This window comes from Pelobates fuscus, chromosome 5, assembly GCF_036172605.1.
Source record: "Pelobates fuscus isolate aPelFus1 chromosome 5, aPelFus1.pri, whole genome shotgun sequence".
Taxonomy (NCBI): Eukaryota; Metazoa; Chordata; class Amphibia; order Anura; family Pelobatidae; genus Pelobates; species Pelobates fuscus.
Window position 1 is genome coordinate 229,841,919 of NC_086321.1, and position 25,655 is coordinate 229,867,573.

The 25,655-nt window shown below is 42.5% G+C and overlaps 1 protein-coding gene across 1 annotated transcript in view; it reads left to right on the forward strand.

The window, feature by feature from the left end:
* Window positions 1-25,655, forward strand: part of LOC134612776 (programmed cell death 1 ligand 1-like) — a 62,977-nt gene that overhangs the window by 11,811 nt on the left and 25,511 nt on the right. The window contains exons 2-3 of the mRNA XM_063457217.1: window positions 11,431-11,497; window positions 12,312-12,674. Of these exons, the coding sequence (XP_063313287.1) occupies window positions 11,443-11,497; window positions 12,312-12,674 (418 nt within the window). The 5' untranslated portion in view covers window positions 11,431-11,442. The remainder of the gene's footprint in view (window positions 1-11,430; window positions 11,498-12,311; window positions 12,675-25,655) is intronic.

The following is a 25,655-nucleotide window of genomic DNA, read 5'->3' on the forward strand; positions in this document are numbered from 1 at the left end:
GCCCTGCTGGGATCCCCCGGCGGATCTCAGCAGGTCTACCACGGCTTTCTGCAATATGACTATAGTTTAATATACTGTGTATATCTCACAGCTTGCTGTGAGCTTTATGGCTTTTTTATATTAGATTTCTTTTCATGTCAGGCTTCTGAGTTGTTATTTAGCTTGTTATATGTTTTACTGTCAGTGTATATCACTGTTTGCTGACAGTGTATATCACAGTTGGCTGACAGTGTATGTCAAAGTTTGCTGACAGTGTATGTCACAGTTTGCGGACAATGTATGTCACAGTTTGCTGACAGTATATACCACAGATTGCTGTGTGTTTTACTGACAGTGTAGATCACAGATTTAGGTACTGACAGTGTACTTCGAGTTTTAGTTTTCCTGACAGCGTGTATCACAGACTGCTGTGAGTTTTACTACTGACATGTGAGTTTTTGCTGACAGTGTATATCTCAGATCGCTGAGAGTTTTGCGGACAGTGCGTATCGCTGACTACTGTGCGTTCTCTGTCTGGGTATATCACAGATTTCTGCGAGTTACAGGTGTATATGAACGCAGTTATACAGGCTCTGTACAGGGTGTATACAGTGCCAGTTAGCTCTTGGATTCATTTCCTTCTCAGTATGTATTTTTTCTGGCCCAGCTATGAGGTCTCAGAGGGGACTACTCTGGTATGAATTCTCTGTCCATGGCGTATATATAAGATACAGATCTGGCTCTGACTCAAACTGATATGGGAGACGAGTCTACGCTGATACTATACATTTTATCAGGTTCTTGGGGAGAGTCATTGAGTTGGCTATTGTTAGCCCTACTCCTGGAAGTGTCCATGGTTGCAATATCCTTCAGGTGGTATGGTGATGGTAATCTATATGATGCTAAGACCTTTCGAACGGACCTGTGTGAGCATGTGCATACCGATTCACAGTTTACGGAGAGTATCGATCAGTGTATCTTACATTCATGGACATGATGGTCACTGGAACAACTCCAATACCCGCTACAGCGGGAATACCACTGTTTGCCTGCTGGGCATTTAGGGGCTGTCAGTCCCAGTTCAGGTTACTCACACGGCATCACGCTGTCTAAAAGGGTTGATGTCTAAGGGTCCTATGTCACAGGATGCCCTGAGGATGTACAGTTTTTTAGGGACCTCTACCCGAACTCAGAGGTCCCCGTTACTCATTCAATACCCTTTGTAAAGCGCTACGGAATTGGAAGGCGCTATATAAATACATGATAATAATAATATAATGGTAATACACAACCCATTGATTGGCCTGCTATGTCTGTGCCCCATTGATTGGCCTGCTATGTCTGTGCCCATAAGAACGGCCTGCTATGTCTGTGCCCATAAGAACGGCCTGCTATGTCTGTGCCCATAAGAACGGCCTGCTATGTCTGTGCCCATAAGAACGGCCTGCTATGTCTGTGCCCATTAAAACGGCCTGCTATGTCTGTGCCCATTGAAACGGCCTGCTTTGTCTGTGCCCATTGAAACGGCCTGCTATGTCTGTGCCCATTAAAACGGCCTGCTATGTCTGTGCCTATTTGCTTGGCTAACCATTCTGTGTCCATTCGTTTGGCCTGCTGGGCCTGTGCCCTACACACGGGCCTGCACTATTAGTACCGAACCCCTTTTGGTCGCAGGCCTGGGGGAATATCACTGAGGAAAACCCAGTGGCCGCCAGTGTCATGGAGATAGGCAGGTGTCCAGACAAACACCATTGCCATGATGTTCAAGAGGACACCAGTATACGGCCATTTGAATATGGTGGGAAGGGTGTAGGCCCTAAACCTCATGCCTGAAGGGCAAAGTTTCTTATGAAGACCCCGGACACACCCACGGTTTACTCCAAACCGGCGACGGTGCATCTCCAAGGAGAACTTCGCACAGGCAAGGACCGGTACTCAGACACCTTCAGGAGATAGCAGTGTTTTTTCCTTGTCTTTACCAGCTACTCCGTATCTGCCTCCCGGAATCCTTATAGGTGTCGGTAGTTTTTTCCCACGTTAGGTTAGCTCCTGGCCCTGTCCAGTGGGACTTACTTTTATTACCTTCCGGCCTGCTATTTGCCTTCTATCTGAGATAGAATTGGTGTTTTTTCTCTTATCTACGTTAATTGTTGCCTTTTTTGTTTTTTCATGACTTCCTTTCCCTTTTCGCTCGGGTCGTCGCGAGGCCTGACTTGACCTCCCCCGACTTCCCGGGCACTCGTGGATTGCGGAGAACGTCTCCAGTTTTCCTGAGACTACCAACGGTCTGCCTGGATCCCGCACGCGCGCACGGGATCCGGATAGTCGGTTGATAGTTTGCCATCATTGTTTCCGAAGATTGCCCTCAGCCTTATGCTGACATTTATAAGAGGTGTGCCCTGCAGTTTGGTCACCCTGAGTCTCTAGGGACTCTAGCTTGCATCACAGGAGGGTGCGGCCCTCTATCACCTCGATCCGAGTAGATTTATTTTCAGGAACAGAGGGCGAACCCCCCTCATATACAGAACCGGATACTGATTTGTTATTAGAGGGCGCAGCCCCTCCCTCGACCTCAACCAGATACTGGGCTGGATACGGAGGACAGGTTTGGAGGACACAATCTCATAGAGAGAACCGGCCACGGATGTAGACTCTGCTGTTGGTTATTAACGGGTGCGGCCCGCTCAGGCTAGCAGCCAGACGCTATCACTGTATGCGATCACATTAGTAGAGAGTGCGGCTCTCTCATACACTCGACGCTCTACAGCACTGGCCATTTGTTCATCACACAGGCTTGTACCTGTGCAAGACATTGATGACTACATAGAGGGGTATCCCTCCTGCATTCAATTAGAGATGACATCCATGCTACTGTCTTCGTTCTAGAGGACTGCCTGGTCATGCAAGATGTAATTATTTAGACTGGACCCCTCTATTCTATCTCCTGTAATGGATCTACTGGATCCGGACCGCGGTAACACACGCAAGAAATACTCACAGAGGTATAACGGGGGGAGACCCCCCCCTTATTTACACACACTCCTGGAGATGGTTCGGCTAACGGATGGTCCTCCGGTATTACGAGAATGCAGGTTTTTGGTATATTCTGCACCATATAATACAGAGAATTGCTTTCCGTTTTGGATATCCAGACCATTACGAACAAACTGCGCAGACACTTTCTCCCATGTCAAGATGTCAGGAGATACGGAGACCTTCATGGAGCAAACGGGCACTGCCTTACTCAGGTAACAAGATTAAGGAAGGTCTATTACCCGGTCTGGAGGTAAAACCGTATGTATGGATCACATGCTAAGACCGGAAACCCCGGTTGTCTTGAACTCCCCGGTCATCAGATCTTGGGATAAGATGGCAGGACTGCCCCGTCTCCTCGGAGCGCATACCTGGTGATCATGGTTCGGAGATGGAGGCCCCTCCGTCTATACTCTATTTATCCCTCACGGGAGCCGTTTTGTTGGATTTGCGCTAACCTATTTTTCAACTATCATCAAGGAGAACTACGAGACTTTATGGAGGTACCTGGTGTGCCCCGACTCCTACACAGACATCTTTCACTCTTGGACGAGGGCATTTCTGGATGGAAATCTGCGTTCCTGATTGCATTTCCCATCCCTTTGGAGATTTCTGGGATTCCCTATTCCCAGAATAGTCGACCACCGTTCCTCCACACAAGTTCAGTTTGGAACCCTGAATGGACGTCCTTTGGAGCCTTTTCTCTACTGCGTCCGAGGATTACACAGTCCATTTGGAATATTGGAATCACTTAGAATATGGCTGGTTTGGCCACACTCTTGCCTGCATTATGAATTTTATGTTCGGAGGAGACATCCCACCGGGTAGCACAGGAAGGAACAAAAGATCCTCCTCGGTTTCTATTGCGATTTTGGTGGTGGACTTAGGCGCATTCCTTGAGATTGGAGATCTACCTGCAAGGCCACATCGCCGAATTACCCTGGCACGAGCGGAGGAGCCGCCTTACGGATCATGAGTTGAGACATGGTGGCAGTTTCTTCTCGCGATCCTAAGTCCGAAATTGACCTTCGATAATATACAACTACAGGAATATGGCTGATTGGTCAGCTTGCCAACTCGTGGACCGACTGCTAGGAAACAGGTTGCAACACCACGTACAATGGATCTATCGGCGGATGGTGTCTTTTTTCCGTGTTTGAGATGCTTCGTCGGCTGGCATCTTCATTGATCCATCTTCTGTCCTTGTTCGCAGTTGTTAAGTCTGATTAGGATTACTCGGATATCTCCTGAAATAGGTACCAGCGACACAAACAGCGTTGGATTGGTGTATTGAGCGTTGAAACAGCAAATACGAAGCCTCCTGTCATGTTTTAAAATTGTAGATTATGCTAGCTTTAGTGTACCTATAATCTTAATTTTATTAATGACAGGAGGCGAGTATTTCCCACCCATTCTTGTCCCTCCCTTGTTTAATGTTATAGTTTAGATTAGCAGGTACGTATGCAACTCTGTTTGTCTCTGCTACCTGTCGCGTGTTCCTTATGCCTGTGTTTCCTCATGAGTAGGGTTGGGATATCTACATATTAAGGTTAATTTTGGTTGCTACATTGGGTACCTGCATGTTTATTCAGAGTACATTTCATTGGATAATCAACCTGTTCAATTCTGTTTTTCTCTCGTTTCAGTTTACAGTCCATCAACACTATCTAGTTTGACGGTTACTCTCGGATGGTGGACATCGTTATATTCATCGTATCTAGGACTTTGTTTCTTCACCATGATGTTCTCTGCCTTTTATTATGTTTTGTCGCAGCTTGAAAGAGGAAATGATGCATGGGGAGGGGAGTTTTATAGTACCTAACTTTTTTCTGGTTGGTTGTTTTCTGTGCTGCTGTGGAGTTCTAGTAAAGAGAGACTTAAGCAAATACTCGCCTCCTGTCATTAATAAAATTAAGATTATAGGTACACTAAAGCTAGCATAATCTACAATTTTACAACATGGCAGGAGGCTTCATATTGTGCAATTTCAACGCTGTGTAACAAGAGAGAATGCAACATTCGTAGATGAACGTAAATAGAAAGTCTGAAACGTTGACGCGACTAATCCGCCACCCTTAAGATATCAGAAAACAGAAAATATTACGGGAGAGGGGGGCGGAGCCTGACCTCATAGGAAGATGGACGCCTGATTCCCGAGCTCTCTCTCCCCACAGCACGCTAATCCACTAACATCGACACCCCTGTTAGTCACAACCATCTACAAACAACATTGAACGGTGCCACTCACCCTACCCAACCTCCGACACCATGGGCGGTGGGAAGAAAAAACGGGATCAAACCCCGTCGGTAGCAACACTCTTCCGTACGCCGACCACCTCACAGAGGCCTACTAACTCCCAACCAACAGAAGAGGATGACTCTGAACCCGAGGATACCGTCCCCTCATCGGACACAACAGCCCCACTCACCATTGGGGTACTCCGTGGCATGCTCCGCGAGGCCACCGCCGACATCAAAACCCACGTGGCCGCGGAAATCACCAAACAGCTTGAGGGCCTCAAAGCTGAAGTGACCACCCTTGCTTCCAGGACAGACCAGGCGGAGATCCGCATATCTAAACTAGCGTCTACCACACAGGAACATGCCCAAGACATCGCATATTTCCATGGCAAAATTTCAGCCCTAGAGGACGGCATGGAGGACCTTAATAATAGGTCGCGGAGAAATAATATCCGCATCCGCGGCCTACCCGAGGCGGTCTCCCACGAGCAACTACTACCCACGCTTAAAGCCATATTTCAAGGGATGGCCCCGAAGCTCACACCCATCGACCTGGAAATTGACAGGGCTCACCGGGCCTTTAAACCGCCCAACCTTAACCAAACTATCCCGAGGGACGTCATCACCCGCCTCCACCATTTCACGGCAAAGGAAAAATTGATCCAGGTGGCCAGACATGAACAGCCCAAATACAAGGACATCATGCTCACCTTTTTTCAAGACCTCTCACCGCTAACGTTGAAGAAGCGGAGAGACCTCAAACCCCTCACTATGGCCCTTCACCAACAAGGGCTGAAATACATGTGGGGCCATCCCTTCAAGCTGATCGTCAGAAAGGACGAACAAACCCACATACTCCTGCATCCAGCAGAGATGGGGCCCTTTGCGGACTCGCTGGGAGTCCAACTGCTGCAAAACACCCCCGCCCTCCGACGAGAGACCGATGCCCGCCAAGACACTAGGCCCCGCTCTCCACGTCCCTCTAAAAAGAAAAGATCACAACCACGGGAACCGGAGACCGTCAACGCTTCGCAAGATTGGTAAGCGCAACACTTCCCTGACCCCAGCATTACCCGCACCAAGATGACACTCACCACAACCCTGCATGACACACCGGACGCCCTGCTACCCGATGGACACCCCCTCTGCAGAACGAGACCGCAAACTTCCACCTGCCCCGATCATTGATCTTCTGGTCAGGCCTGGGAAGCGCACCCCCGAACTCTCCACTACGACTAAGCCAAAGACACCATCCCGGGCCCATATGACTCACCTGCCGTGCCCAGGAAAAGGGACTCTACCACCGGACTATGCCAAGAAATAGCAAGTATACCAGGGGACCTTGGGGTGGGACTGGAGGGACTTGGGGTGGGGGGTCCACGGGGATCTGTATATGGGTCGAGATTCCTGAAATTACGGCACAATCCCTTAGCCACCTGGGGTGCATACTTACGCTTTCCTGTAAGCACCATCGGATTACTCCCCCGACAGGTACCCCGACCCGACCCCCTGTCACTTCTTGCCCCATAGTCTCTCCACGCACCCAAATTAGGCCTACTAAGAGACCGGAGCGTACTGCCACTAGCCAAGAGAGGAGGATCACCCCCCACAGCTCTCAATGCCCAGGACCACGATAGACGGCTGGGTAACAAGATCGGACCCTAACCCCCCCATTAGCAGCATACCTCTATCATAGCACTATAAAATAGAAGGGAAACAATATTTACATATAGTACAAAAATTTAACAAAAAAATAATAAATAAAAATATTACGGGAAGAAACACTTAATTACATAACATGAATCAAGTCAGATGTTTAGGAAACTGCAAACCTATATATGTCATGACAGGTTCGCTTTAAGCATAGTGCCCATAAATATCCCAATCTAGTGCTATTTGAGGATTTATTCACTAAACAGTGGGGTGTAGAATTTGTCTTTGACAACTGATTTGCATAATTAAAGGGATACTTTGAGAACCAACACAATGTTAGCTTAATGAAGCAGATTGGGGTATATATCATGCCCCTGCAGCCTTATTGCTCAATTATCTGCAGTTTAGGAGGCTAAATTGTTTTGGATATAGCCAACCTCCCATGGCTATGACTCATACAGGCAACATGAAAATAATGGGTTAATTTGTCATCAGATTTTACATCACAGTGTGTTTACTTTAGAAGTTGTTATCTCCTGCTATGTTAATTGAGTTTAATTACACATAGGAGGCTTATTTATGCCCTAGCATAAGTAAAGTTTTTTGGCTCCAAATGGCAGAAATTGGAGCCCTTGTCCAACCAATCTGGGCACCTTAAGGTACCTTGATATATGTATATATATTTATATTTATGAGAAATGTGGTTACATCTTTGCTCCTAAAAAGTAATTAAAGCATAGTAAAAGTGTGATGCAGTTTATACAGATGCAGCTGTCTAAGTATTATATGCACTCAGAAGCTGTAAAGATATATGGTGCTCACTGGTGCTTCTCTACAATGCTGAGGCAGCTGTTTGTGTCCATGTTTTTTGTCTTTTCTCTGGTAGATGCTCATTCAAACACAGTAAATGATGGATTCGGTCAGATTTTTTCTTTTAACTAAAATCACCTGGACATTGGCCACTGTTCAAGAGGAAAGAGGGATAAGGCAGTACAGCTAATTTGGGTAGTACTTTGACATCATTTGTATTAACTTTAAGATTTACAGTATTTAAATTACTAGATAGCCATTACGTACAGTACAAGATACTTACAATAAATTATTAGATGTTAATTCTGCAGGATTTTTCAAGGGCTGTCCCATTCCTATGGAATTCCCTATCCTGTGCAATCAGACTCTCCTCTAGCATCAATTGTTTTAAGAAGTCACTGAAAACACACCTCTTTAAGAAAGTTCACCTTCTTCCTGGGTGGAACTCAATTGCCATCCTTAGTTCCCCTACTTCCATAGCCCGCTGTTTTATTCTTTCATACACCATTTTTTTTTTAAGATTCTTTATTTTTCGTTTTTCAAGGTAAAAACAGTTTTACAGAAAGACAGGGTTGTTAGTAAAGTAATAACAGTGCGGTTTTAGTTGGTTGTTTCATACACCATTTTAATAGCTTATCTAACTAACTTATCTTATCAATGAGATGATCAATACTTTACAACCTCCAAAAAAAGAGAGACAAGCTAAAGACAATGGACAAGGCATGATTAATTCTTATCTAATTTATATTTTATATCGTAAGATATTTTATATCTTTTGTATCGCATTTGCAAACTCCTATATAGTTAATATGAAAAGGATTATGCAATTTGGGGATTATTGCTTGAATCAGGTTCTTGTAAGTAAGAACTACTAAAAGTCCCTTCTGAAAACAGATATTCTTAACACATGAAACCCTTGGGTATTATTTAATTACTAAGTGTGGCCAAACTAAAGTTGGCTAATAACATTATATTTAAAGAGACACTGTAGGCACGTTAACTGCTTCTTCTCATAGAAGTGATTATAATATCAGGAGTCTCAACCTTCTCCAACATTACTGTCCCACCTAATGGTGGACCATGCAGAGATCACAGTTTCAGTGCTCTCTGATTGGCCCTAGTGCCCTTGATCGCGCTATGCTTTTTAGGGACAGTTTCCCCAAAAGCAGGCACTAGGAAACAAAGTCTGGAAAAGTCCCTGAAGTAGGGATAGCTCTGCTGAAATTGGGACAGTTGGGAGTCCTAAAGTCACCTGGTGCCATCCATCCATTTAGTGTTAAAACCCATCCTCTCTGTGCAGCCTGGACTAATGAAGAAGCATTAGCCTAAGTAGCAATGGGTGACTGTGACCGTCTAAAAGTGTCAGCTGACCTTTTTGAACCTATCACATCACCCGTTTCTGGTATGAATTCATATTTCAAGAAGGAAGTATAATCTCTGCCTTAGACATAACTCTAGTAGAGACCGAGCTGTGGACAGCCAGGGACCTTTATTTAGAATTAATCTGCTTGAAAATGGTTTAAAACTAAATATAGTGACAACATTAGAGGACTCCATTCATTATAACCAATTCAATGAGATAAAATGGTTAAAGTGCCTACAGTGTCCCTTATTATCATCTGCCATCATTCCATACATCTATTACTGTAACATAAAGTAAAAACAGCAGTGCTAACATCTGTGTCTGGCGTTATTCAAGCGTTGTAAAAAAGGTTACATTGTATTTAATTGTTACGAGACACTAACTACCCTGACTGCAATGAGATCATGCAAATTATTATCTCATGGGGATCTCAATTATCAAGAATAACTGGAATAACCTTCATGTAATCTGTGGTGTTGGTTTTATTTACATAACTTTTATTATGTTACTGTTGCACTGACAGACAGTGTACTGTACTGTAATAACAGGGAAAGTTTCCGCACACGTGTCAACGTTATTTTGCCCAATAATGCACTTAAATAACTCAATAACCGAGAGAATATATCATTGGTGGCAACACAGTGGCTACTCTGTTTATGTGATTAATGTAGCATGATAGTATTTATGATTTTTCACAACCACAACTACGGCATACCTACTCTTTTTGTGAGTTTTCTATGCATGTTTGCTAAATGTTCCACTTGTGATGCCACCACGTAGAGGTAGTGGCTGTAAAAATTATGTTTTATATGTTGGCAGATATATGTGGGTTTGTCAAAGCATGGTGTAAAGAAGCAAACAGAGAGGGGCACGTGTTCCCTTTTTCTCAATAAAATCAGTGAGGTTGATATTCACATGTTGCATATCACTGTATCCGTTAGACATGTGCAATTTGTTTCGGTCAGAATTTAAATTTGGATGAATTTCAGCAATTCAGACGTTCGGATGCTTCCGAATGTCCGAATTGCCGAGTTTCGGAAGTGCTAAACTGAACCGAATTGCTGAAGTGCCGAATTTCGGAACTGCCAAAGTGCTTCGGATTTCTGAAAAGTGGCAAAACAAGAGAGGGGGGGGGGGGGGGGGGGGAATTAAGGGAATGATGACAGAAATCTAAACCTAACCCTGCCCCTTCCCCTAATCCTATCCCTAAACCCACCCATAGGGGTAAAGTTAGGGAGAGGGTTAGAGGTAGGGTTGGGGTTAGGGGTAGAGTTGGGGTTAGGGTTATGGAATTGCTGAAGTCCTGAATTTCCGAATTCCCGAATTGCTGAAGTCCTGTACTGAATTGCCAAAGTCCCAAATTTCGGAAGTGCCTAATCAAATTTTTTGCCCATGCACATCCCTAGTATACGTTGCTGTCTAATTATGATGATGCTGGTGTTACTCAACTATTGTGAAAGTAGAATTATTTCTACATACACGCAATATTGAATGGAGAAATTGATGAGAACATACCTATTGGATACTACAGTCAATTTATTACATTAGCACTCCATAAAAATGTGGAACTGTAAAATACTCAGAAACTAGGATTCAGATCATGTCATATTAGCATTATTCTAATGTTGTGTACCCTTACTATAATGCTAAAATGATGGAAATACAAATTAATTAGTGAACAAGCACTAAGCCCCCAGAATTGTCACTCCTTCACTTATCCTGCCACAGTCTCTCACCACCAATCACCACCCCTCACTATCCCACTCACCTCCCTTACCCTTCCACACTAATGCTTTAACACACCCTGTCTCACTCACCTCCTCATCCTGTCACACTTACCCCCGTAAACGATGTCACATTCATTACCCTAACCCAGTCACAACTTATCCCCAAACCCTGTCACAATCATCTCCCAAACACTCAGTCACCCACACCCTGCCACACCTGCCCCCAAACCCGTCAAACTCACACCTCTCACCCTACCACACTCAGACCTCTCACCATGTTAAACTCACCTCCTAACCCTGTCACACTCGCCCCTGCAAACGCTGTCACACTCATTCCCCTCACCCTGTCACACCTACCCCCAAGCCCTATCACACACACACACACCCAAATGCTGCCACACTCACGCCTGTCACCATGTCACATTTACCACCCTCACCTGACACAGCTTAGGGGTCTGGAATGTCCCTTTAATCAAAATCACTAGCTATATTGTCTGTAATCATTGCTAAACATGTTCTCTAACATGACTACTTTAGTGATACATATATACATTGTTGGACTTACTGTTAATCTCAATTATGATGTGTAATTTTGTGTTCCTTATCTATATATGTGTTTTACAGATAAAAGAGAACATGTTAGTCTTCCTGTTTTTCATACTCATAACATCCAATTTACATCCAACATCAGGTAAGTCAATCTCTAATACCAGCGATCTGCCCTTTATTCCAATTTAATGAACAGATGGTGGCAATCTTTAAAGAATGATGGGTGAAATTTAAGGAAATAAGGAAACATAAAGCTCTGGCAGTACGACAGGCAGTGCAGCTGTTTGGACGGCCTCTTCAGTGTCCCTCACACTTTGGGGCACCTCATGGGTATCTATGAGTAGGGGCCCAGTTGAATGCTGCAGCCCTTTATCAGCCCAACTGGGCCCAGATAAGATTGTCAGTGCTGGGAGGAAGTGAGTCAGTGGTGTAATTTTGAGGCAATGATGTTGTGAAGTGGGTGTGACTTCATGGCATCCTAAAAGGGGAGGGACTACAGCATCTGGCATCAGAAATGCTTGCAAAGATGTCTGAGGCTGTGAAACTGATGTGGTGCCTAACTGGGAGGTTGGTCACCAGGTAAGTGGTGTAGCGTAAGGTTATGTATCCTTACATCTTAGCGTAACATCATGTTACATCTGGCCTTTTACTCTGCACTGTAAAACAATGCAGCTTGTTGGAAACTCCAATTGCAGAGTTAAGTCCATCTCTTGTGAATATTGTACGAACAGCCACAAGAGATGCTTCTGCTGCACTGCAGAGTCAATGCTTGCCTGTGGAAAAGCGTGGATGCACAAGTGACGCTCACACATGTGTATCAGGTTCTCAATGCTCATTTATGGGAAAATGTTGGATTAGCTGTTACAATATGCTTTGAATCCATCTTTTCATACTTATATCGATATAAAGGGATTATTGCATTATCATTGCTCATATGATTTTTTTTTTCTCCCAAGCTTTATTTGTAGTGAAAGCAAACAAGATGAAACATATAGCAAGGTACGGGGACATAGTTCAACTTGTCTGCAACTTCCCAGTGAATGATAATTTTAACATGGATCAACTTAAGGCCTCTTGGGAATACATCAACTCAACTTCAAGTCTTCGGGTGGAAATATTGAGACTTAACAATGGGAAGATAGAATTATTAGACCACAAACGCGCTCACAATAGGAGAATAACTATGTTGATGGATGAACTGAGGAATGGACAGGCTGTTTTGGAGATCACACATGTGAAACTCTCTGATGCAGGAACTTATCGCTGTGTTTTACAGCTAGGAGGATCTGACTATGATGTAACTACCCTTGATGTGCAAGGTCAGTTGTCCTCTATTTGCCTTACATTAAGTAGTGTAGCATTATAAATATCATAAAGACAATGAATGATTTGTTTGTCATAAATATTTAAAACTAATTAGCTATAGCTAATATAGCTGGTAGCTCCCGATTACAGGAATGTGTTTTCCCATCCCTCTGCTTGGTCATAGTGTTCCTTTTCCTATAATTATGCGTTCTTTACTATTTTCCGTTCCACTCAGTAAATATGTGTTTGCTGCTAATCTTGTCTGCATTTAAACTTTCTTCCATGTCATTATGATTTCACACATGTCCTCTTCATTGCCAATCTTTAATACTACATGGTTTTTACAGTTGCAAGAAAAAGTATGTGAACCCTTTGGAATGATATGGATTTCTGCACAAATTGGTCATAAAATGTGATCTGATCATCATCTAAGTCACAACAATAGACAATCACAGTCTGCTTAAACTAATAACACACAAAGAATGAAATGTTGCCATGTTTTTATTGAATACACCATGTAAACATTCACAGTGCAGGTGGAAAAAGTATGTGAACCCTTGGATTTAATAACTGGTTGAACCTCCTTTGGCAGATATAACTTCAACCAAACGTTTCCTGTAGTTGCAGATCAGACGTGCACAACGGTCAGGAGTAATTCTTGACAATTCCTCTTTACAGAACAGTTCAGCAATATTCTTGGGATGTGGGGGCGGGACCGGGCCGCCGAGTGGAGCGGCAGCCATCTTCGCTAGCTCCTGCATCGTGCCGCTAAAAAAGGCATTTTTCTTACCTCCAATGCCCAACAGAACCCGGGAAAATGTGAGGTGTATGAGGAGGAACCCGCTGGATGTCAGGCGAAGCCGGTTTCTGGTGGATCGCAGCACGCTGCGGACAACGCGGTGAGACATGGCAATGCTAGCATGTAAGGGAAGACTCACCTTCATAGAGCTGCTTCCTCGCATTGCTTCGATGGCCCCAACAGCTGCTGCCCTGCAGAGGGATACCCTGGGCGGCCTGCCCCCTGTAGAAGTACCAGTCCCTGCCTTTGGGTTTCGGGGGGGACCCAGGGGAGATTGTCCCTGCCACAGTGAGTCCTGTGGGACAGGAATTCACAGACCTTTCTGGTGTACCGGTGGCCGTGAGGGAGGTGCCCCAGTCCTAAGTATGTGGCCGGCGCCAGGTGAGACATGAGGGTCTAAGTGCTTCACAGAGGCTGAAGTGGTGCTGGGGAGGTGCAGGAGACGGTCGGAACCTGGACTCTTGGTGTGGGGGGTCTGGGGAACAGATTTGGACTTTGAGTGCCCACGGCACCACAGAACGCTAAACCGGTGGGATGGGTCAGACCCAGGGAGGACTGATGGAAGACAGGCATGCTTGGAGGCCTATGGAGGCAACCATGGAGGCAGCTCTCTTACAATGCAATCAACACTGCTCTCCTTAACCTATTATGTGCAACGACACAGCGCAGCATGTTCCTACTCCCCACGAAGTGACTCACTTTTATGTTTCCCATCACTGTTAGCAGCAACTGCACTATAACACGTTTGCAACCTAGGTTTAGGTTCTAAATACCTTGTTTGCCTTCAATTACCTGCATTGCATAACTAACCACTGTCTACATCAGATTGCACATTATGTGATGAACATCTCCTTTGAAATTGCAATCGCCTGTTTATGCATTCCTTCACTTATATTGCATATTACTACTAGCCTAGCTCTCATAATGTTATAGTGCTTACAATTGATTTTCATTTCTTTTGCATTCATTGTTGTTGCAGGCCTATGCCATAATTCATTAGACGCAGTTAAGAGACAAACGGCTATGACCTATCACAGCCTTATGATGCTTACTTAATATATTGTATTAGGCGTGGAAACGCTGTTTACGCTGCAGTACCTATATGAGCTACAGTCTAGGGGCGTAAATTATTGCATACATAACCTTTCTCAGAATAGCAGCAAGCATTATGAAAACCCTTGCTTTTTTCTTTTTTATTCTCTTAGATAGTTTAATTAAACAACACTGCCTCCAAATACCTTCTTATAGCAACACTGCATTTCTTTACGGGTTCGTTAAGGATTAACCTAAACAGTTATCTGCCTTACTTAAGTTAGACACGTTAATGCAATAGCAAATGTACCCCGGTTAAGATTTAGTTCATAACCATACTTTAGTCACGCGCAGACTGCTATACGGTACCTGTTCATGAAAGGAAAACCTGCATCAGTAACCGAGACCGCGCAATTAGCCATACACATGCCATTAACTGCACTTCATATTGTTATGAATGTTGGAACATAGAGGCAGAACACAACCGCCATATATTTGTTTTAAGCCTAGTCATATAAAACCTTGTAAAGTTCATAAACGTTTAAACGATCCAATATACTCGCCTCTGCGCAGGCGATAAACTGCATCTCTTTTCATGTACTGATACTCGAGCTTCTGCGTAGGCAACTACCTGCTTTAACAAACATGTGTTTGGTATACGAGTCTATGACAAGGCAACAATAAAAATATTTAAATCAAATGCAACTTAAAATATATATATATATATATATATTCTTGGGATGTCTGGGGTGAATCGCTTTCTTGAGGTCATGCCACAGCATCTCAATTGGGTTGAGGTTAGGACTCTAACTGGGCCACTTCAGAAGGCGTAATTTCTTCTGTTTAAGCCATTCTGTTGTTGATTTACTTCTATGCTTTGGGTCATTGTCCTGTTGAAACACCCATCTTCTGTTGAGCTTCAGCTGGTAGACAGATGGCCTTAAGTTCTCCTGCAAAATGTCTTGATAAACTTGGGAATTCATTTTTCCTTCGATGATAGCAATCTGTCCAGGCCCTGACGCAGCAAAGCAGCCCCAAACCATGATGCCCCCACCACCATACTTCACAGCTGGGATGAGGTTTTGATGTTGGTGTGCTGTGCCTCTTTTTCGCCACACATAGTGTTGTGTGTTTCTTCCAAACAACTCAACTTTGGTTTCATCTGTCCACAGAATATTTTGCCAGTACTGCTGTGGAACATCCAGGTGCTCTTGTGCAAACTGTAAACGTGCAGCAATGTTTTGTTTGTACAGCAGTGGCTTCCTTTTGGTATCCTCCCATGAAATCCATTCTTGTTTAGTGTTTTACGTATTGTAGATTCGCTAACAGGGATGTTAGCATTTGCCAGTGACTTTTGTAAGTCTTTAGCTGACACTCTAGGATTCTTCTTCACCTCATTGAGCAGTCTGCGCTGTGCTCTTGCAGTCATCTTTACCGGACGGCCACTCCTAGGGAGAGTAACAGCAGTGCTGAACTTTCTCCATTTATAGACAATTTGTCTTACCGTGGACTGATGAACAGCAAGGCTTTTGGAGATACTTTTATAACCCTTTCCAGCTTTATGCAAGTCAACAATTCTTAATCGTAGGTCTTCTGAGAGCTCTTTTGTGCGAGGCATCATTCACATCAGGCAATGCTTCTTGTGAAAAGCAAACCCAGAACTGGTGTGTGTTTGTTTATAGGGCAGGGCAGCTGTAACCAACACCTCCAATCTCATCTCATTGATTGGACTCCAGTTGGCTGACATCTCACTCCAATTAGCTCTTGGAGATGTCATTAGTCTAGGGGTTCACATACTTTTTCCACCTGCACTGTGAATGTTTACATGGTGTGTTCAATAAAAACATGGCAACATTTCATTCTTTGTGTGTTATTAGTTTAAGCAGACTGTGATTGTCTATTGTTGTGACTTAGATGATGATCAGATCACATTTTATGACCAATTTGTGCAGAAATCCATATCAATCCAAAGGGTTCACATACTTTTTCTTGTAACTGTATATTGCTTGACCACACCTTCCCAAAAAGAATGAACCTGCCCATCTTTAATGACATTAGTCTTTAATTTCACTAATCTTAACTCCCTTCCCTACAGTCCTACATGCCAACATCTCCATAACTTCACTTCCATATAGCAAACATTCAAACTATTTCATAATTTTCACCTCATCATGTGATGATGCACTGTCCATATGATGTAGTTGCTTCTATTTTCATTTTCTATTTTTCATAATATAATGACCCATTTGTCATCACTTCTACTTGACATCCCAACCCCATTATTCATAGATTTATATATATTTTATTTCTCCCTAATGCCACCAACCCACCAACTATTTGAATCCAGTAATTTTCTTATCCCAGCATAGTCCTCTTTCCTATTACATTCATACTTCCTTTTTTATCCACCGCATGCTATTATTTTTTCCACCTCCCACTTATAGTTTGTCAATATTTTGCACACCCCGTCCGTGAGTGACATTTTCCATAGATCATTTTGTTTTGCTCTTCAACGTATTGCCTTTTTCATCAACAATGTCTAGTTATGTTCAATGCCAGTCGCTATTCTTAATTTATTTGTTGTTTAAGGCCACCTGGATTTTGTCAATTAAAGGGACACTATAGTCACCTGAACAACTTTCGCTTAATGAAGCAGTTTTGGTGTATAGAACATGCCCCTGCAGCCTCACTGCTCAATCCTCTGCCATTTAGGAGTTAAATCCATTTGTTTATGAACCCTAGTCACACCTCCCTGCATGTGACTTGCACAGCCTTCCATAAACACTTCCTGTAAAGAGAGCCCTATTTAGGCTTTCTTTATTGCAAGTTCTGTTTAATTAAGATTGTCTTATCCCCTGCTATGTTAATAGCTTGCTAGACCCTGTAAGAGCCTCCTGTATGTGATTAAAGTTCAATTTAGAGATTGAAATACAATTATTTAAGGTAAATTACATCTGTTTGAAAGTGAAACCAGTTTTTTTTTTCATGCAGGCTCTGTCAATCATAGCCAGGGGAGGTGTGTCTAGGGCTGCATAAACAGAAACAAAGTAATTTAACTCCTAAATGACAGTGAATTGAGCAGTGGAATTGCAGGGGAATGATCTATACACTAAAACTGCTTTATTTAGCTAAAGTAATTTAGGTGACTATAGTGTTCCTTTAAACACAACGTGTGCGATAATGTTAACAGAGAATGCAACAAGTAGATCTTTGCACAATGCTGTATTCTCTTTTCTGCTGATTTCTATTGCAGCTTCATATGAAAACATAAGCAGATATACAGAGATATTATCCAGTGATGGCAATGAAATGTCTTTGACTTGCCAGTCTCTAGGTTTCCCAGAGGCAGAAGTGAATTGGCAGACAAAATATGTCAATATGTGTTCTCCAGCAGTTACTTCTCGTATACTGACTTCAGATGGATTATATAACACATCAAGTACCATCAAATGCAAGGAACAGTCATCACAAAATATAAAGTGTGTGTTTTGGAACAAAGCACTAAATGAAACGACTGAGGCCATTTTTAATTTTCAAGGTACCTTTGATATATTCTTTGCTAGATTATGAAAATAAATATGATACATAAAGACATTGTATTGCTATAGTTTGCTTATAAAAAAACCACTATATCATAAGGAATAAAAACCTTTATTCCCAACACTGTAGTGCCCCTGTCCCTAGTTCTTGACAGGTGTTCCCGCCTCCCCCGTTTCCCATAAAAATTGATTTAAAAAAAAAAAAGTTTTGCTCACCTTGTTCCAGTGGCATTCCTCATCCTATCAAGGTGATAACTCCTCTGTGATGGTCCAATCAAATGCTCCTCATAAAGGAAAATGTAGTACTTAAAGGAGAATTAATATTTATAGGAGCATCGAGGACTTAAAACACATATACGTTGAGAGCCACCTGCACATCGATGCTACCCCACAGGAAGCATTGTATGCAATGCTTTGCTAGGAGCCTTTGCATTCTGTGACCAAGGTTTACTTGGTCAGTGCAGTGGTATCGCATCTACAGGTTGTCAGGAAGACAGTCACCAATAATGGATTTAACCTATATAAAAATGCTGGGTTAAAAGTGTTAAAAGGATCACTATTGTGTCAGGAAAATAAAGTGGTTTTCCTGACCCTGAGGGTGCCCCCCCCCCCCCCCCCCCCCTCAGGTTCCCCCTCCTTTGGCGCTGAAGAGGTTAAAACCTCTTCAGCAGCTTACCTTATTCCAGCGCCGGGCTTCCTCGGCGCTGGTGACCTCTCCTCCCCCGCCGAGGTCAGCGGAGCCGAATGCACATGCGCGGCAAGTGCCGCGTGCGCATTCAAAGTATCCATAGGAAAGCATTTCTGTAATGTAAACATTGCCTTTTCTCTGAAGCCTGCAAGGACTGACTATAGTCACCAAAACAACTACTATAAGCTGTAGTTGTTCTAATGACTATAGTGTCCCTTTATCTCCAGTTTATAAAAGTGCAGAGCTAACATAATAGGCAGGCATGCTCTCCTTAAACGTTTCTGCCTCCTCCCACATAGACCTCAGACCAGACGTGAGCGCGGATGAGCCGGCACGTGCACGTGGGCACCAATTCAGAGCATTCTCAATGAGACTGAAAGTCACTTCTGGGAAAAAAAGGCGGAAGGCTTGCTAAGTCTGCAATTCATAAAAACTCCAGCCTTTGCAAGCTATTTTAAGATATATCCCCAATAAATACATGTATGAAAAATGAATGCATGTATTCATGGGGATATATCTACTAAACAGTGTTTTTTCCCCATTTGGGAATTGGAGTGTTCCTTTAAATATGTTTTGTTTACAGCAAAATATTTTTCTAACAGTTGTCTTGATGACTCACTTTTTCTGTGAAACACAGGGGCTCCCTGTTTCTTTGAATATTGCACTTCCTGTTTGTTACTGGCACACAGTAGTTGAAAGCTAATATGTTAATAAGCAAATAACCTTTTTATCATGTTGTGATCAAACAATACCCAAAATGTAATTCTTATACACAGAGACTGTGAGTGAGTAAGAAGGCTTAGAGTAAGTAATGTTAGCCATGTCTACTTATATGTCCCCACTGTCCCCATTATGGTTATTATCTGTATTTTTGTGCTAAAAAGGTCCGTGACTCTTATTTATAGGGCACACTTCCTAACTAGTCCACTTTCAGTGGGACAGACCCTATTTTGTCATTGTTTTGTTCCCTGGTGTCTGTAGCTGGGGACAGCATGGAAATGTTCCTAGGCAGCCAAATGTGAGCACATTAGAGAAATAAGAGGCAAGGGCAGCTCGCCGTATCAGCTTTAGGAATATACCGGCAGCATTGCTGCTACATTTTGTGGTTGGCAGACAGACAGCCAGTCACCTCAGGGAGGGGGAGGCAGTGTGGTGCCTGTACACTGTGTATGTGCACAGTATACATACTGTCTGACTGCCTCTCGCACTGCCCGTGTGTCTTGGGAAGGTAGAGGTCGTGAGTCACATGACACGTGACTTCTAGTGTCACCAAACATGTTAAAATAATATTTAGTGCAGCAACTATGAACACTTTGTGGGCACTCCAAACAACTCTCTATGATCACAAAATATATATCTTAATACTCTATGTTTAGGTGATACACCCCAACCCATACTATAAAGTGCGAGTTCAGCGCTCAATAAAAGAATAAAACAGATACCCCTCAATACAATATGGGGCTGATACATGTACAAACACATGTGAGTTTATTTTTACTCACTGCACTAGTGTGAATTTAATCAATACATACAATGTTGCATTATATTTTCTCTTTCTTTATTACATATATCAACACTAGTAGTGAGGGATGGGGAGGACCACCCCATCCCTCACTTGCATGTATTTAATTATGCATTTTTTCTTTAGGGGTTTATCTAAAAACAGATTGCAGAAGCTACAGATCGGGTTTGTTGCCTTTGCAAGCCCTCTGTTCTTCCCCAGCCCAGACTTTCTATGGCTGTTCAATCAATGAGAGCAGCTCGATGAGAAGTATTTGCAAGGCAGGTGCTCTTAGCAATTGAGCAACCAAACCTGTCAAACCATGAAGTGGCTTATTGTGAGTCTTTGGGAATAAGTCTCAACCGGTTTTCTGGCAAGCACCATCAGACACACACAGCACCCTCCGACACACACAGCACCCTCCGACACACACAGCACCCAGACACACACAGCACCCTCAGACACACACACAGCATCCTCAGACGCACACAACACTCTCAGACAGGCACTGCTCCCTCAGACAGACCACACCCTCACTCACACAGCACCCACACACAGCACACTCCCACACACACACACATATATATATATATACATATATATATTTATAATAAATAAAATAACCCTCAGTGAGTTAACAGACCAAAAAAAATTAGAAACCTAGCATGTGACGGCAGATAAAAACACCCTCACACACAGCACCCCTCTTACACACACACAAACTGCACCCCTCAAACACACACACACTGCGCCCCTCACACATACAATACGTCCAAATATATATATATATACACACTATAGCACCCCTCACACGGAACCACTACACACATTACGCTCCAGATACATTCTAGATCCCTTAACCTATATGCACTCTTAATCCTCTACACACACACACACTGCCCCTAGCCACACATATTACACCACAAACACAAATTAAATTGACCTATTTACACAATACCACACCACACTCTACACACACGCAATCCCACAAGCAGGCTCCAAACACATGCACCATACACTTTCCTGGCCCTTTTGTCCTCTGGTATCCCACTTGTGGAGACACCAGAGACAATTTAAAAGCAAACACAGCGCAAGCATGTTATTAAATTTGCTTGCGCTGCGCAGAACAAATACAGGGCCTTTTTCTAATGCTAGAGTTCTTCAGCGGGCTCTGCGCATTGAACCAACATGCTCACTTTGAAAGGGGGCGTGCTTGTCATTAGTGATGACAAAACACACCCTCTCTGGCCCCACTCCGCTCTGATTGAAAAATGCCCGGGCCTAATTTTTTTCCCAGTCCGGCCCTGCTTTCCAGAAATTTGCAGATTGCGAACTGTGCTTTGCATGGTATTTCAAACCACTCCAATGTAGCTCAGGTTGAGCATTTAAGGTTGCTATCCTACTGAAAGTTTAGTCATGTCCGTCTCTTGCAGACTAAAACAAGTTTTCTTCTAGAATTAAATTGCCCTCAATTGTAAACAGTTTGCACTTCATGAGGTGTTTATAGAGTGTTTGCCTGGATGGGGTTTTACATAGAAATTAACAGCTCACTGTGAGTCCTCAGATCAGAGAACTTTCTTCTACATTTGTTTCTTCTACATTTGTTATTTATCCCACATGTATGTTGAGAATCTCTACAAGGAATTTGATATGTTTTTTTTTTTTTTTAAATAACCCTTCACAGCATGCTTTTTTGAAGTGTTACAGGGGAAATAACAGGAACAAACCGCAGAAGCCACACATAGAGATATGGACACAAGTCTTCAGGAAGTAAAAGGCCTTTATTCACGTACCGATCGGGTCTCAGATGAACTCCTGTTCCAAAAATATCTGAGAGGCAAATACATTGTTCACAGGACTTTTGTTAACAGCATATCCCCTCCCATACAGTATAACCCCTCCTATATTCCTCAGACCAATCAGCACACAGGATATTCAGGATCACCTTATATGGCAGACCACATGGCTTGTTGAAGACAATGGAATTTTCTATCAACTTCCACACATGCTCAGTATACTGATGACTCATCCAACTGTTTGTAACCAGATACTAATTAGCATATGCCATGTGGAGATTTCGGCCTACTAGATTTTGACCATGCTGGATTCCCATCACAGAAGCATAGATTTGTCTTCCAGTGCCATGAATGGAAGACATCCAAGTTAGCATGTGTCCTTACCCCTCAGCCATCTGTAACTGGAACAGGGTAAACTGGTCCCCGGACCTGTCCCACTACGCCATCCATCCCTTCTCCACTGATTCCAGAGACTACCACCATGTTTCTTCATGGTAAAGTCATGTCCTCTACCCAATAAACAGACATATAACACTTCTCCTGACCACTTCTTCCAGATAAGAGTTCCCGACACCACCTTTACAAAGATGCTTTTGGGCTCACAGGCCCAAATGATTGAGTTTTCATCACACAGGTCCACACTCTGTCTTCATGTGCTCCAAATAACATACAACACTCCTGCTCGGGGAGGCTGGGCTGGGGAGGAGAGAGAGAGGCAAGGAAGAACTAAATAGGTTATTCTAATACATTCTAATTCCCATGCGGGGAAGTATAGGATACCCTCAAAGGTAGACAGGAGAAATACAACCTGAGAATCAGAATAGTGGTGATGGTGTAATTTCCAGATACCAGGACTCTTCCCAAATCTAATACTTCTGTGTGCGTCTATAGGAGAGTGCTGAGTAACTATCTGTATAAGGTATGCTGGGGGGAATTCTCTGCACAACAGTCAGCTATCGTCAAACATAACAGAATTGCGTTTATTAGAAAATATTTTCCCTAAAAAGCAGACTCTGAGAAGCAGCTTTCAAGCTCTATTTGACTTACACCATCACCACTATTCTGATTCCCAGGTTGTATTTCTCCTGTCTACCTCTGTGTATCATATAACCCCCTATCCTATAGTTCCCCCGCACGGGGCGTATATCTCTTGTATTAGTCTCTTTTGACGTTTTTGTGAGGTACACTTTTTTAGGGTGGTTTATATTCATCTTACGTGTTTGTATATAGTAACTATTTTTTTGTTAAAAAAGGTTTTTCACAACAGGGACTAGCCTCTAGCAACACATCATGTAACATACAGTGAGACATAAAAAACACATGAAAATATATGCTAATTCCCTAGCTTAAACATTCTCACAACAATGGTAATAGAAAAGGACTTCAATGGCAGTGACACTCTCAGAAGACCTTCTTGTTACACTTTCCTTGTGGGAAATGGCCCCCATCAAACTGTTCAAAGGTGGAATAGTTATATAGTATATATTATTAATTTGTGTTCCCACTAAAAACTGCATTGACATGCTCTATTCCAGGCTTCCCCAAACTCCGGCCCTCCAGATGTTGCTGAACTACAACTCCCATGATTCTCAGACTATCTATTTAATTCACAGAATCATGGGAGTTGTAGTTCAGCAACATCTGGAGCGCTGGAGTTTGGGGAAGCCTGCTCTACAAGCATTGGATGATCACAAAGAACTTTAGCACATTAAATGTCTGAAATTATTTACAACTCCTATATGATCTTGGGTAGGCTGGAGTAGCAAAATCAGATGCAATCAGTGCCTGCCAGAATATTCGATCATTTCACAAGTTGGTACCTTTTCACCAGTTTCACTTTTTGACAGTGTTCTAGCCTTAAGATTGAAGTAATGGAAGTAAAACTCTGACAGCATGTCTGTACATCAAGGTCTGTCTACTATCACACAGGAAAGGTGTTCCTTTGGAATCTGCTAGCAGTCAAAATATGCAGGTAGTTCAAAGCGGTTCTGTCATATTTGAAGATGACATCCTTCCTTTGTGTGCAGCAGCTATGGGGTATACTTACAAGTTCTATTTAGCAGGTTTTTACATCTTTTTTCCCCTTTCATACTTGCATATGTATTTATTTCTAACACTTTAGTATTTCTTTAAACAGGATTTTTTCTGAACGGGTATTTTGTTTGGTACTCTACTGTAACCAGCAGTAATAGAAAAGGGGAAACCTACAATCATGAACTTCCTTATGCCTTTCAGTAAACGAAGAATAAAATAACAGGAACTATGATAAAATACTCTGTCAGTTATTAGTATTTCATTTTACTTCCTTCATAAATTCTGTATAAATTCCCAGGGTTAGACATACATTTCCTTTGTAGAAAACAGAATTGCATTTCCTTCACTCCTCGAAATATGTATAGTATGAAAAGATATTGCCAAATTATTATGTTTCAAAGATATCACTAGCAGGATCCTATTATTATCTAGCTATACAGGTATTTTCATATTACAGGCATATTGCATTTAACAAAGCTGCAGGCCATCTACCTGTTGTATGCGTCTATCTATCCTTCAATGTTTGAAGAAAATAGTTTACTAAAATTCAAGTTGCATTGAGAGCACAACAATTCAACTATTGCAACCACCTTTCAGCAGTCAGTTTGGGACATATTGGTTCTAGTTAAAATTAACTCAAGGTTCACTGCAACTTAAAGGGACACTATAGTCACCCAGAAATAAGAAGATAAGGTCCAAATATGGACCTTAATATAAGAGTATAAAATACGGCTAAAGGAAAAACCTCTCAACTGAAAGAAGGACTCCACTAAAAAGTCCCTTTAAGTGCAATGAAAAAAGAAAGTATCAGATAAAATCCAATACATTTTCAGCGGTATACCTTTAAATTGAAGGAGTATTATGCAGTGCTAAACAGACAATGTATAACTTGTAAAAACAGGTTATAAACAATATGAATCTATGCAGATGTATACCTTAATGTTAAAAAACATAATGTAATTACTAAATAAAGTATAAAAACATATATAACTTGGTGATATAAAATGTCTCTATATAGATACAGTAGTATCTTTCAAATGGAAGTTCACAACAGTCCGTGATATGTGAGCTATTACAGCTGTTTCCAGTTATAGTCAAACTGGGATTATTGAGCTGGATAAGCTGAATTGATGTTGTACAAAATTATATATATTAGCAGGTTCTGCAGTATTTTTAATATTAATAATAATGTACCTGGTATATAACTTAGTATAATAACTAACAGATCATAGTTAATAATCTGTAGTTTAGTAGATGAGTTCTTTCTTTCTTGCGGAAAGTGAATTGAAATCCAAGGTGCTTAGTGCATTAAAATCCATTTATTAGATAGAATAAAAAAGGAGGAATATGCACTCACAGTATTGCAAAGAGTTTCTGGTGCTAAACTGGAAACTGGAAAGTACGGCGTTAGCAGCTTGATCTTATCGGTCTGCCAGCAAATGAATAGACCTGTTTATAGCCGCGTGCGTGTCACCGATCTCCCTGCGTTCCAAGTGAAGCCCGGTCTTCTTTGCGATGGGTGCCAGAAAGTGATAGAGTCCTTACGCGTTTCGTGAGTCTAGTGCTCACTTCATCAGAGGATATTGAGCAGGAGAAGCCCAATTTA